We start from the raw sequence: 12,012 nt of genomic DNA, 5'->3' as shown, positions 1-12,012 counted from the left end.
TGCTTGTTTACTTTGATGCTCCCACACAGACTGTGACTCAGCAGGAGGGCTTTTAAACCAAAACAGTTAATTACCTCCTCTAACCCAGAGAAGTCGTGAAATATAAATACCAAGCGAGGGAGAGGGCAGCTTGGACCCAGCTGTACTTTGTACCAGCTGGGGAAGAGAGACACCTTCTCAGTCCTCCAAGGGCAGGGTAGAGAGAGACCAATTAGCAGGTGTGCTCAGGAAGGTGGCTGTGTCAGTGGGCTGGACTGGAGTCCCCAAAACAGAAGGTAAGCGGGAGTGAGTCACTCTAGGCCTAGAGGCCTTCCCAAAGGAAGATGATTCAATGTGGATGGAACTGAGCAGGGCCCTGACCAAGGACAGATCCTCCCCAAATGCAGTCCTGGGCACAGGGCACCTGGTCTAGAGGGACCTTAGGGTCCACCCGTGAATTCAGATCCTGTCAGCTCTTGAGCCTTCTTTCCAGTGGAGTATCCCTAATTCTCTCATGGCCAAGACACTGCTCTGGAAGACTTTCTGTCCAGCCGCCTGGCATTAAGCAGGGCTCTCCTCCCCTGACTTCCTTCATATATATGGGCCATCTACTTGGTGTGTGTGTGTGTGTGTGTGTGTGTGTATGTGTGTGTGTGTGTGTGCCAGCCACAGCACCCACATGGAAGTTAGAGCACAGCTTTCAGGAGTCAGTTTTCTTCTTCCCCTGTGGACTCTAGGAATTGAACTTAAGATAATCAGGCTTGTACGTGGCAAATGCCTGTATTCTTGAAGCCATCCCATCTGTCCATTTGGGGTCCTTCCTGGGGGCGGGGGGTGTTCCTTCTGCTGCTGCTGCTATTGAAATTCTTGGTTTTCAGAGGCTCCAAGCCCTTTCTCAGCTTCCCTTGCCCCTCTTGGGCTCTGTGGAAAGGGGTGGGGGGTGGGGGGTTACATGTTGTGTGAATTTTGTCTTATTAAAGTATTACCAAGGGACTGGAACCACAGCTCAGTGGTTAGGGACACTTGTTGCTCTTGCAGAGGACCTGGATTTGGTTCCCAGCACCCACATGGTGGACCATGATCACCTGCGCTCCAATTGCAGGGGATTCAGTGCTGCCTCTGGCCTCTGAGAGCACCAGACACTTATGTAGTACACATTAAATAAATCTTCAAAAAGAAAACACAAACCAAACAACAACACCAAAAACAAGCAAACAAAAAATGAACCCACCAAAAACTCAGAAATTGTCTACAAATTGTGTCCTACAAATAACAAAGTGAAACTTTTTATTGTGGGAATACTCAAATATACACAAATGTTAAGAAGAATTGTGAGAGTTTTTGTTTGTTGTTTGTTTTTAACAGTCATTGGCCAGCTCCTCCAAATATGAACATTTTAGAAATCTTTTCAGGATTTTTTTCTCCTTAATTTTATTACCAGAATTCTGAACATCAGAAAATTTGGAAGATTATACAATGAATGTCAAGTATTCCTGGCTGTATTTTCCCACTAACACGTTATTCTGCCTGCCCTCATCTGTATCGGTCTGTTCTCTTGTCTGTCATCAACTCATCTTTTGAAATTTATTTCAATGTAAGTTGCAGACAGCCCCACTCACCCTTCCCTCAGCCCTACTGCATGCTTATCATTGACTAGAGATGGACATTTGTTTATAGTTTGTTTTCTGTTTTTTAGGTGAAATCTATATACATCCTTTATGTGATACACATGTAAAGGCCTGTGTCATTCACATTGAAAATATTTGGGGAGCAGTACATGCTGGAGCTACCTGGCTATGTGATGGTCGAAGGCCAACCTTCAGGAGCTAGTTCATTTCCACCGTGTGGTTGGGGGATCAGGCTCACATCCTCAAGCTCAGCAGCAGGGCCTTTGCCTGCAGAGCATCTCTTGCTGGCTCTGCTAGAAATGTTTTTAATTGCTTGGAGACCATAAAATAAACTCTTCTCGTAGAGTTTTGAATGTCATCGTTGTGGTTTATGTATTGTATTTGTCTGTTGTGGAGTCAATTAAATCTCTGAGATGACAAATTTCAATTACATGCTGTAAGCTTCCTGAGCCTTCTCAGTCCTTAAAATGAAAGATGGTTTGTAATTTTTTTTTTGCCATAAGCCCTTGTTTTAATGTACCTTTCATGATTAACATATTAAAAATTCTCCTGTATCAAAATCTATGGTTTCAGAGTAAATAGGGATGACATGTAGAAGGCTGTAGGATGAATCAAGGCATGAAATTTTGAGTTAGTTAAAATACCGAATGTCATCAATACGAGGGTTTTTTTCCTCTGTTCCTTCTTTCCTTTCTTCCTTTCTTTTTTTCCTTTCAGAAGACAAACCAAGATTTCTTTTCCACACAACAACAAAAACCAATGAGCTAGAAATTCATAGGATCAAAGCAAGTCCTGTGCATATTTGAAAAGTCAGAACAAAACTCATTATTTTGTACAATTAATGCCTTATTAAATGCCAACACCGTCTCTTGCCTAATAAAACACACTGCCAGTTTGCAGGAATTGGGGAACATGTTTTTCGATTTGGTTACTACATCCCTCTTAGTGACCCCTGTAATGATAAATTCTGAACACTAATAAAGAAATGCAGCATGGTCTCCTTATGACGACCTGTTTTGTCACAGGCGTTTCTGCTTTTTATTACAGATGTTTAAAAAACAGATGAAAAAGGAGCTCTTTAGGTGGAACAGTTCACACAAACTTTTTTGGGTTTTTTTTTTTTTTTTGACATTGACAATTTCAATATGAAGATGCTGATATCAAGGCCTTATGCTCAAAACTTGGAAGAGTCCACACCTGTGACCTCACTTTACAAGTGAGATGAAATGGAAGTGGGTTAAGATGGACCAATCTATAAAAGGTAGAATTTACTAGTGCTTTGGAACATAAAACATGACATTTATCTTTATGGAATGAAAATATTAATTTTATGTATGTTTTTAATTACAAATGCTGCACACCTACCCTGAGTCTAGAAGGCCCTTTCTGTTTCTTAATTACCAGATCTCAGCGTCTGGTGGAGGCGAGCTTTCCCCTGTCCTGGTAAAAGGTATACTTTTACTTCACGGTTTGGGGTGGGGCACAGAGGGAAGGTGTTCATTCAGATGTTAGGAAACTGATGATGTGGTTATTTAAGGCACTTATTTGAGTGTGTTTATAATAAATGTGTGATTCTATAAATAAACCCGAGGGGGCTCCTGGATGTCTCGATGCTTCTTGAATCCCGTGCCCTGTCTGTCTTATCCTATCCGACAGTAGAATTGATGCCCCTCTAATCCCTGGAAGTTTGGGGCTAATGAACTGACTGCTGAGCGGCCGCCACGGAGCTTGGTCCCAAACTATACTGTACTTCACACTCGATTTATTCTCCAGATGGCGAGACTGTGCCGCCCCGCCGCGAGGGACCACCCCTTCCACTGGAGTGTAAAAGTGGACGGATGTTGTTTTCTTTACAGATCTCATCGTTCTGAGCTAGAAACTTGCGAGAATGATTAGTTATTAGCTTTAATGGGTGCCAACTGAACCAACTGCACGGATTTTCTCCCTTAATTTTGGAGGCCGCGGGTCTTGGGGATGGTTGATTTATCTGCTTTCTTACGTCACCGGAGCGTGTCTCCTCCCCAGGTGACAGGAATCCAGGCTCTGAAATCATAGCACGCCTTGGTTCCTGGCCCAGACACAGTCACATAGTACTGTGGCTTATGCATAAGGACAGTTTTATTAGCCTCTGGTCCACTGCACCAAATAGCCTGTGGCACGGAATATCGACCGTTGCAGGAGCTTTGGGAAGGCCGCTTTCAGAACAAGGGCTTTGGAAGATTCTGGTCCATCCCAACTTGTCTGAAACCCATGTGAAATCTGCAATCAGACATGGTACAGAACACTCAATGGCAGTAAGCGAACACTTCTAAGATCTAAGGAGACTTTTCATGAAAGGCCTTGATTCTATCATTCAGCTTTCAAGCTTGTCAGATCTGAGAGGGCCACGTTCATCCCGCCATGAGGACCTATCAACAAGGCTGTTCTATTTGCAGTGCGGTCCCTCCTCAGCCTCAATGAGACCAACTTTCCCCCATAACATTCTTCCCCCGCAAAGCATGTTCCTTTCAAAATTTCTGAAAGTTACTCTAAACACCCCACTGAGAGAGTATGTCAGGCGCCTGCGGACCTCTTATTATCCCACCTAAAGATGGGGATGGAGGGAGGAGTAGGGCCGGAGAAAAAGAAGAAGTCAGAAGGGAAGGGGGTGATGAGGATGAGAGAGATGGTAGGGAGAAGCCGAACGAGCACAGTGCAGAGTGTCTCTCCTCACAACTGAGTGGACAGGACTAACAGAATACACACCACTAATTGTTCTTAGAAGCTGCCTTCCTTGCAACCCAACAGATGGCTTGGGTGTATTTACTAGCACAGTGACATATTTCACCATTAAAATAACAAAAAAAAAAAAAAAAATCCACACACTTGTTGGTTGGTGTAAATTCAGTAAGGTTGTTGGATATTTTGGGATACGTACCAGAGGGATCCGCTCTTCATTGATGTAAATTGTAGCAATCAGCAGCCTGTTAATAAGGGTGTTGTGTGGCAATATACCTCAGACACCATCCTCTCTCCTTGGAAAGGTACACTGTGATGCCAGGAAAAAGCTCTGTGTTCATTCTGAGCCAAAAAAACAAAAAGGAAAAGAAGAAAATGCTGAGCACTCACTGCTCATTATTATAACACGAAAAGGACTAATCAGATTATGCCTAGAAACTGGAATTAGGTGCTTCATTTGCAGCCAATTTCACAAGGATTGAGTTTTACTAAGTCAGCCGGAATGTGCGGAAACCATGGCAATCTGACTTCAGATGGAAATCACAAACATGTTTGGAACACGAGCGCTGAACAAACAGTTCTCTTCAAATCCAAAGGAAATAACCAAACAGCTTAAGGGTCCGGTTCTGTTTGACACCAGAGAAGCAATTTAAGGAGTTGCCAGGGATTCTGCATCATCGAGCACACATGTTCAGTAGACATGTTGGTTCAGTCTTTTCTTTTTAAAGACAGGGTCTTGCAATGTAGACCAGGCTGGCCTAAAACTTGATATCCTCCTCCCTCAGCCTCCTGAGTGCACCACCACACTCAGCTTGACTGCACAATAATTTTTTCCCTGGACAGTCTAGAGAATTACCTTGTATTTTCCCAGTCAGTGTTTCAGTGGACCCTCTGCAAGGCTGCCTTGCTATAGGGTGAGAATCCAAAAGTTGGAATGTTGGCAAACCCAGACTATCCAGACTTTGTAACTGTCCAGGCTGTGTGCATGCAGCATGACCTGGTTTTTTAGGTTCTCTGAGGCTGTGGATCTGAAAACAGTCACTACTAAAAGCAGAGGAACCCCTCCTTCAAATCCTGCTGTTGGGCTAACTCCTATGCTTGGTCATCAGGACATTCTCCTTAGTTTCTGCAGCAACAGTGCATAGCATGTGGCTAAGTAGAATCTGCATTGTGAAATAACCAATTTGGGTAGAAGTGGGTGCTGGAGAGGTGGCTTAGGGTTAAGAGCTCATACTTCTCTTGTAGAGGGCTTGATTTTGATTCCCCATACCTTCATTAAGTGTGGCTCACAACCACCTTCAGGGGAGTCTGATACCTCTGACCTCTTTGGGCACCTGCACTTGTGTATACATACTTCCTACAACACACACATACATAATTAAAGACAAATCTAAAAAGTTAAATAATGACATCGTGTGGACTGAAGTCATTATTGACTGCATCATCTCATGTGCTTTCTCTTGTTTTTACCTAAATTCAGCCTAGTTATTCACAGCAAACACTCTGTAAATCAAGTTTACACAGAGACATCCTAAACTGATTCTGAGTGCTGTTTCCATGTGTCCTAATAACTCTAAGCTAGTCTTTCATCACACTGTTTAATTCAGGCCCCAACTGGAAGCCTTCCTGATTTCCATTCTTACTTATGTCTGGTTTAAATCAGCTGTCTTGGGTTGTCTCTTTGACTGGGTTTAGACTTCATATTGGCTTAAATAATCTGATCATTTTGTTTGTTTTAAATAGGCTCTTACCATGTAACTCTGCTAGCATGGAACTTGCTATGTGCACCAAGCTGATCTTGAACTCAGTGATCTGCTTGCCTCTGTCTCCTGAGTGCTAGGGCTGAAAGCGTGCTTACTACTTACAGCAAATAATTCATTGTTATCTATGCTTTGGGGAGCTTTTTTCTCAGATATGTGTTGCTGTTCAAATGGATGAATATTGTCAGTTTTTTTTCAAAGATTTATATAATTTTATTTTATGTGCTTGAATGTTGTATATATGTGCACCATGTTTGTGACTAGTGCCTGTGGAGGCCAGCAGAAAGTGTCACTCTCCTGGAACTGGAGTTCCAGACAGTTGTGAGCCACCATGTGGATGCTGGGAACTAAATCTGGGTCCTCTGCAAGAGTAGTGAGTGCTCTTAACCACTGAGCCATACTTCCAGGTCCAAGATTTTTTTTAATGCATTCATCAGTAGTTAGATGCTTTAAAGTTTTATTAGTGTAATAAAAATTCTTCCCAAATGAAACTACCTTTGATAAGTGTTCCTTCTGACAGTGAGAATTTGTTGAGGGCTGTTGGCAAGATGGAGGACTTTATTTTTGAAATAGAATTGGCAGTAAATAATGGCCCTAAGAGCTTCCTTTCTCTCAACACCACCCCCACCCTTTAGTGTTTACTCTTCACCCACCCATCCCACAGTCTTCACCTCCAACTCAAAGCTAATACATAACATATTTGGTCTCATATAGCTTTTCTTGGGAATATTCAAATGTGACTTTCAGCTTTTTATAACTGCAGCAAAGACTGTCAAATCAAAGAAAACAGTCTATTTGTCAAGCACTCCATGAAGGGATTTCTTGGTGATATTACTGTTTCCATCTGAATTAGGGGAGCTTCTCATGAAGTACTGAATGTCAGATTTCTGTGAACCCCTTCTTAATTGAATGTCAAGATTCAGGCACAAAAAATAAAATAAAAAGATGATTTCTTTTTTTTAAAAAAAAGAGTGATACCCAGGGAGCAGAAGAGCAAATACTTGCCTTTCCCCTAATGTGACCATGCCGACAGGTGACATTGCCACAATTCCAATGGCATCTAGTTTCTAAGACTTATTAAATGAAGAAATGTGGGGAAAGACTTGGAGCCATGTTTAGCACACAGTTAATGCCCAATCAGGGCATTACCTCCTCAACTGGAAAGCACACTAATGAACAAATTACTCTGCTATTCAGAGGTACACCAACCAGAATCCACGACGGTATAATCCCCATTGTGTTCCAGCAGTCTTGAATGATGTGTAGAAATCATTGGTTCAATCCCCTATGAGTTTGGGTGATTCATTTCCAATATCATTTTATGGGCAGAAAATACATTATTCTAATCGCAGTGTTCATCAGTGTCCATCACTTAACGTTAAGAATAAATTTAGGAGACACGTTTTCTCAATATTTACAGGATGAAGCTCGGTTGAGAATAGTAAGAACTCTTGAAGACTTTGACCTGGGCCCGACAGAAAAGTGTGTGAGAATCAACTCGGTGTCTAGTGGTCTGGCTGAAGCTGACTTAGAGACAATTCTGCAGGCCCGAGTTCTTCCCTCTAGTATGATGCTACCAAAGGTGGAAGGTCCTGAAGAAATCCAGTGGGTAAGTAACAGTGCTTTGCTCTGCAGCTGAAGGCAGGCTGAGGAGTCAGTCACCAGGAGAGGGTGTGGATGGCATTGGTTTAGAAATGCACACACGTAGCTCATCCAATAGCTGTTGCTTGTCATGTGTCAGGTGCTGGATTCAGTCAATACCTTGAGAAAAGAGAGAGACAGGAAGAGAAGAGGAGAAAATGGGGCTGGTTGTAGCTCAGTTGGTAGAGTGCTTGCCTGGCATGCACAAGGCCCTGGTTTGATACCCCAGCATCACGTAATATTGGGTGTGGTGACAAATGCATTTAACCCCAGCACTCAGGAGATAGAGACAGGAAGATCAGAAGTTCAAGATCATCCTGAAGTACATAGCACATTTGAGGCCAGCCTGGGCTACATGAGATCCTGACTCAAGAAAGAAGGAGAGAAGAAGGAATTGTAAAAAGCGAGTGATACAATCATTTCCTTCCCTAAGAATCTAGCTTTCCCCAACATGTTTCCCAGAAGAGCTCTCCTTTGGAAACTGCTTTTGCTTTCTGATTGGATTTGTGGTCAGAGCGGCTGCCTCAGTAGTCCTCACACATCAGTCCCTGGACACTAACTTGCCTGAGCATCCACCCTGCCACTGGGAAGCCAGGGCTTGTACTGAAGAGCCATGACGTAGATGGTTGTGGCTGAGGCTCTCCTGGAGCCATCACACACAGTGAGGAACTCTAGCTGCATATGAAGCAAAGAGCCGAAGCAGAAAAGGAAAAGGTCACTCCTGAGGGCAACTGGAGGAAGAGACAGGAAGCTTTTAACTCGTGGTTTTAATTAGCTCAGACATTGTTTCCTGAGCAGCTCTCTGGTGCGCCCTTTTTAAATTGCTGTCAGGTGTGTTTGCATTTCATGACAGACTTTTCAGCCAATAAAAGCCTGAAATGTAAAGTGGTTGGCATGTCAAATTACTTAAGAAAACTTTGAAATGGGCCCAATTATGCTATGATTGTTTTAATTGTGAGATTTGGGGAGGGGGATTGAATAGGGAGTTACTATTATTCTGCAAGTCCCTTGAATAAAATACCATTTTATTATAATCCTTGGAGCAGACCCTCTGGGGGTAACTAGACTGATGGGTGACGGGGGCATTCAAAGCCACATCTCAAATTGTCTTGAGGGCTGCGGATCTAGCCATACCAATACCCTGAGTAGCTGTCAAACCTGGTAAAACTGCTCACTTAAAAAAATTAATAATGTGTTTATTTTTATTTCATAATCATTGGTGTTCTGCCTGCATGTATTGTCTGTATGAAGGTGTCAGACCCCCTGAAGTTACAGACAGTTGTGAGCTGCCATGTAGGTGCTGGAAATTGAACCCAGATCCTCAGTGCTCTTAACCACTGAGCCATCTCTCCAGCCCCAACTGCTCACTTTTCTAATTCATCTGAATATGCTGGATCTTTGTGGTCAATACATGGGCCACCTGCCACATGTAGCTACAAATTTGAAATGTGGCCTGTGCAAATTGAGGTGTGCTTATAATGAATAAAATGTACACATGCCTGAGTTTAGAGAGTTGATATACTTGCCAAGTGGAGAGAGAAAAATGGAAAATATCTCAGTTTTTATATTGATTCCATATTGCAGTGATAATATTTGCAATCTATTAGTTGAATATAAGATATGAGAAGTCAATCTGTCTTCTCCACTTTACTCTTTGACTGTAGCTACTAGAAGATTTAAAATTGTTATACATGTAGATGCCATGGTATTTGTGTTGACAGCTCTGCATTGGAGCAGTCTCAAAGATCTGTCATTGAGGGCTTGTGTTTGGTTAGTAAACCAGAGATCTCACCAATGTTAGCCTTAGTTACTTAGAGAGACAGGGGTGTAGAGAGTATTGATGTCCCGAGGGCTCGGACCCCATATAGATAAGTATTAAGCTGATGGAGGACTCTGAAGTCCCTCTTCCCCGATGGTTCCATCGTTAATGCCTATTAACACCAGCATCCCCATTCAGTTAAGATGGGGGTGATCTCCCCAACCTTGAGCTACAGCTTCCTGTCACTGTTTCAAATCCTTGGATGTGAGGGACACTCTGAAACTGAAATAGGACTTGTAGTTAACAGAAGTCTTTGGGGCTGTTTATTTTCCTCTTCGTTTATATGTATGTGGAGCGTAAAACCCCAAGCCTGATGCACAACTGAAAGACGGGCTTGCTTGTTTTCTTTTGTGTGAGAATCGCCTGCTCGCCTTTTGTCGTTAGTGTGGGCTCTTGTCTGACTGGCACGGCTTATTGGGCTGTAACAAGCGTAACTCTGCCTCTTTTGTCGTGGGACAATTCTCCCACAAATCCCAACAGTGTGCATTCTTCCAACACGCTATTGGGTGTGCACTGGAATTGAAAGAATTGCTGAGCCCTGCTACTTCATCTCCTCCCCAATCTCTTTGTAATTTTCCCCCTTCTTTTCCTCACGCCCCCCTCCGCAGTCCCCTCCACCTCGATGAAATGAACACTTTACCAGGCCGGAAACATTTAATCGTCTCCTTTTGAAAAAAATTAATTGAAACTTCTCCACTAGTTACCTTTTGTGTTAGTACTTAATGCAATTTTTTAAGAAAGAAGGGGATGGGGAAGGGGGAGGGGCTAGCATATTTAATTTTTAAATGTCCCTATTGGCTATAAAGCAAAAGGCATTAGAGGTTTTGTTCATTAAGAATGGGGGATATCTTGTAAAAGATTTACCTAGTTGTAAACTTTACGATTTTTGTAGTTATAATGACTATCACAGAATGGTACAAGTAACCTTGGGAGTATTCTTTCTTTCTTTCTTTCTTTCTTTCTTTCTTTCTTTCTTTCTTTCTTTCTTTCTTTCTTTCTTTCTTTCTTCCTTTTCTTCTTCTTCTTCTTCTTCTTCTTCTTCTTCTTCTTCTTCTTCTTCTTCTTCTTCTTCTTCTTCTTCTTCTTTTAATAAGGAAAGAAAATTCGTAGCTTTGTATTCAAGCCACAAATATTTCACTACTTGTTTTCAGGTTTAATTGTGACATAAACTATGTTTTATTTTCCCTGCATCTAGTACCATACAGGCTGCCCATATCTTCACCCTCCTCTTCACCCTGGCTGTTGTGGTGGGTTATTCCTTCCCGGAAAGTTACTGAGGAGGTGATGCTGATGCCGTCTGAGAGGGAGGGGCAGCGAACGACGGGAATCATTCTTCATTACTGAAAGCTGTGATTTATTTTAGCCTAATTGTAAAGTTACTGCAAATCGCTCAAAAGCTTTTTAAAGATCCCAGTGATTAGGTTTTTTTTAGGGGGGGCTCACAGGCGAGGAGGGGGCAGGTAAAGGGGAAATAACACCTTTAATCCTGCCTCTGGTAAATAGGCTGCCAGCTTTTAAAATGAGTTTCCTTTCTATTAGTGAGAATATTATGCTAAGCCTTAAGCATTAGTTTTTTATGTTGCCATAGCAGCCTTATTCCTGCAGGGTGGTGACCTGTGATGATTACAGTACAAAGCTTATAGGGTCTTGAAACCCCCTTTGAAGATGAAAAGTCTTTGATGGTTTATATTTATGCAAATCTCTTAGATATGATTTACCCAACTGAGACTGAATGGAGAGATGATTAAAATTCCCTTTTCCTTTGATATCCATTAATGGCTGAATATTCCTTAAATTTACATGGATATATATGTTTTCAACTTTATTTACAAAAATATCTTTATTATACCTGTGTTTCTTTTCTTTTTTTTTTTTTTATCTTCCCACATCTTATTAGATCTAGATAGACATAATAGATTTACAATTTAGATTGTGGGGCTCCCCCCCTTTTTTGAAACGGGGGGTGTGGGGGATCTGCGAAAGCTTTTGTATGTTTCCAGATGATAGATTTTGGAATTTGGGCTACCCCACTGGCAGCACAGAGCTAGCTGTGAACTGGTCTCATGGAAAAAATTGGCAAGCTTTGGTCTTCAAAGAATTAAACTTCCTTTTTAAGGTCTTCCTAGGTAAGCTTAAAAAAAATTATGAAGAAAACCCTCCCGAACAAAGGGTAATGGCACTATAACGAATAATATAGATTCTACATATGTAGAAGGGAGCCGAACAGCTGCACATGTGTCGGTGTTGGGTTCGAAACAAAACGAGAAGGGCAGGTAGAGAGCCCTGCTTTGTTCTGAATGCCTGCATTTGCATTTGACGGAGAAGAGAGGGTGGGGGGGCCTGAGTAAATATGTTTGCCAGGGAAACATTTAAACCTGGGAATCTCTCCTCCCTTTCAACTCCTAGGCCTCAAATTATTTCCTTTAGAGGAAAACGATCTGTGGTGTTTGAGATTTCACTCTGGTTT

General features: G+C 42.2%; 1 protein-coding gene across 1 annotated transcript in view; it reads left to right on the top strand.

Moving 5' to 3' along the window:
* The window catches only part of Clybl (citramalyl-CoA lyase), a 203,667-nt gene extending 195,308 nt beyond the window's left edge, over positions 1 to 8,359 (top strand). Inside the window, exons 3-4 of the mRNA XM_059273169.1 lie at positions 7,506 to 7,694; positions 8,000 to 8,359. Of these exons, the coding sequence (XP_059129152.1) occupies positions 7,506 to 7,694; positions 8,000 to 8,047 (237 nt within the window). The 3' untranslated portion in view covers positions 8,048 to 8,359. The remainder of the gene's footprint in view (positions 1 to 7,505; positions 7,695 to 7,999) is intronic.
* Positions 8,360 to 12,012: the final 3,653 nt, after the last annotated feature.

The sequence above is a fragment of the Peromyscus eremicus genome, chromosome 9, assembly GCF_949786415.1.
Source record: "Peromyscus eremicus chromosome 9, PerEre_H2_v1, whole genome shotgun sequence".
In the NCBI taxonomy this organism is placed as follows: Eukaryota; Metazoa; Chordata; class Mammalia; order Rodentia; family Cricetidae; genus Peromyscus; species Peromyscus eremicus.
Note: the sequence above shows the minus strand (reverse complement) of the source record. Positions and strands in the feature narration are given on the sequence as shown.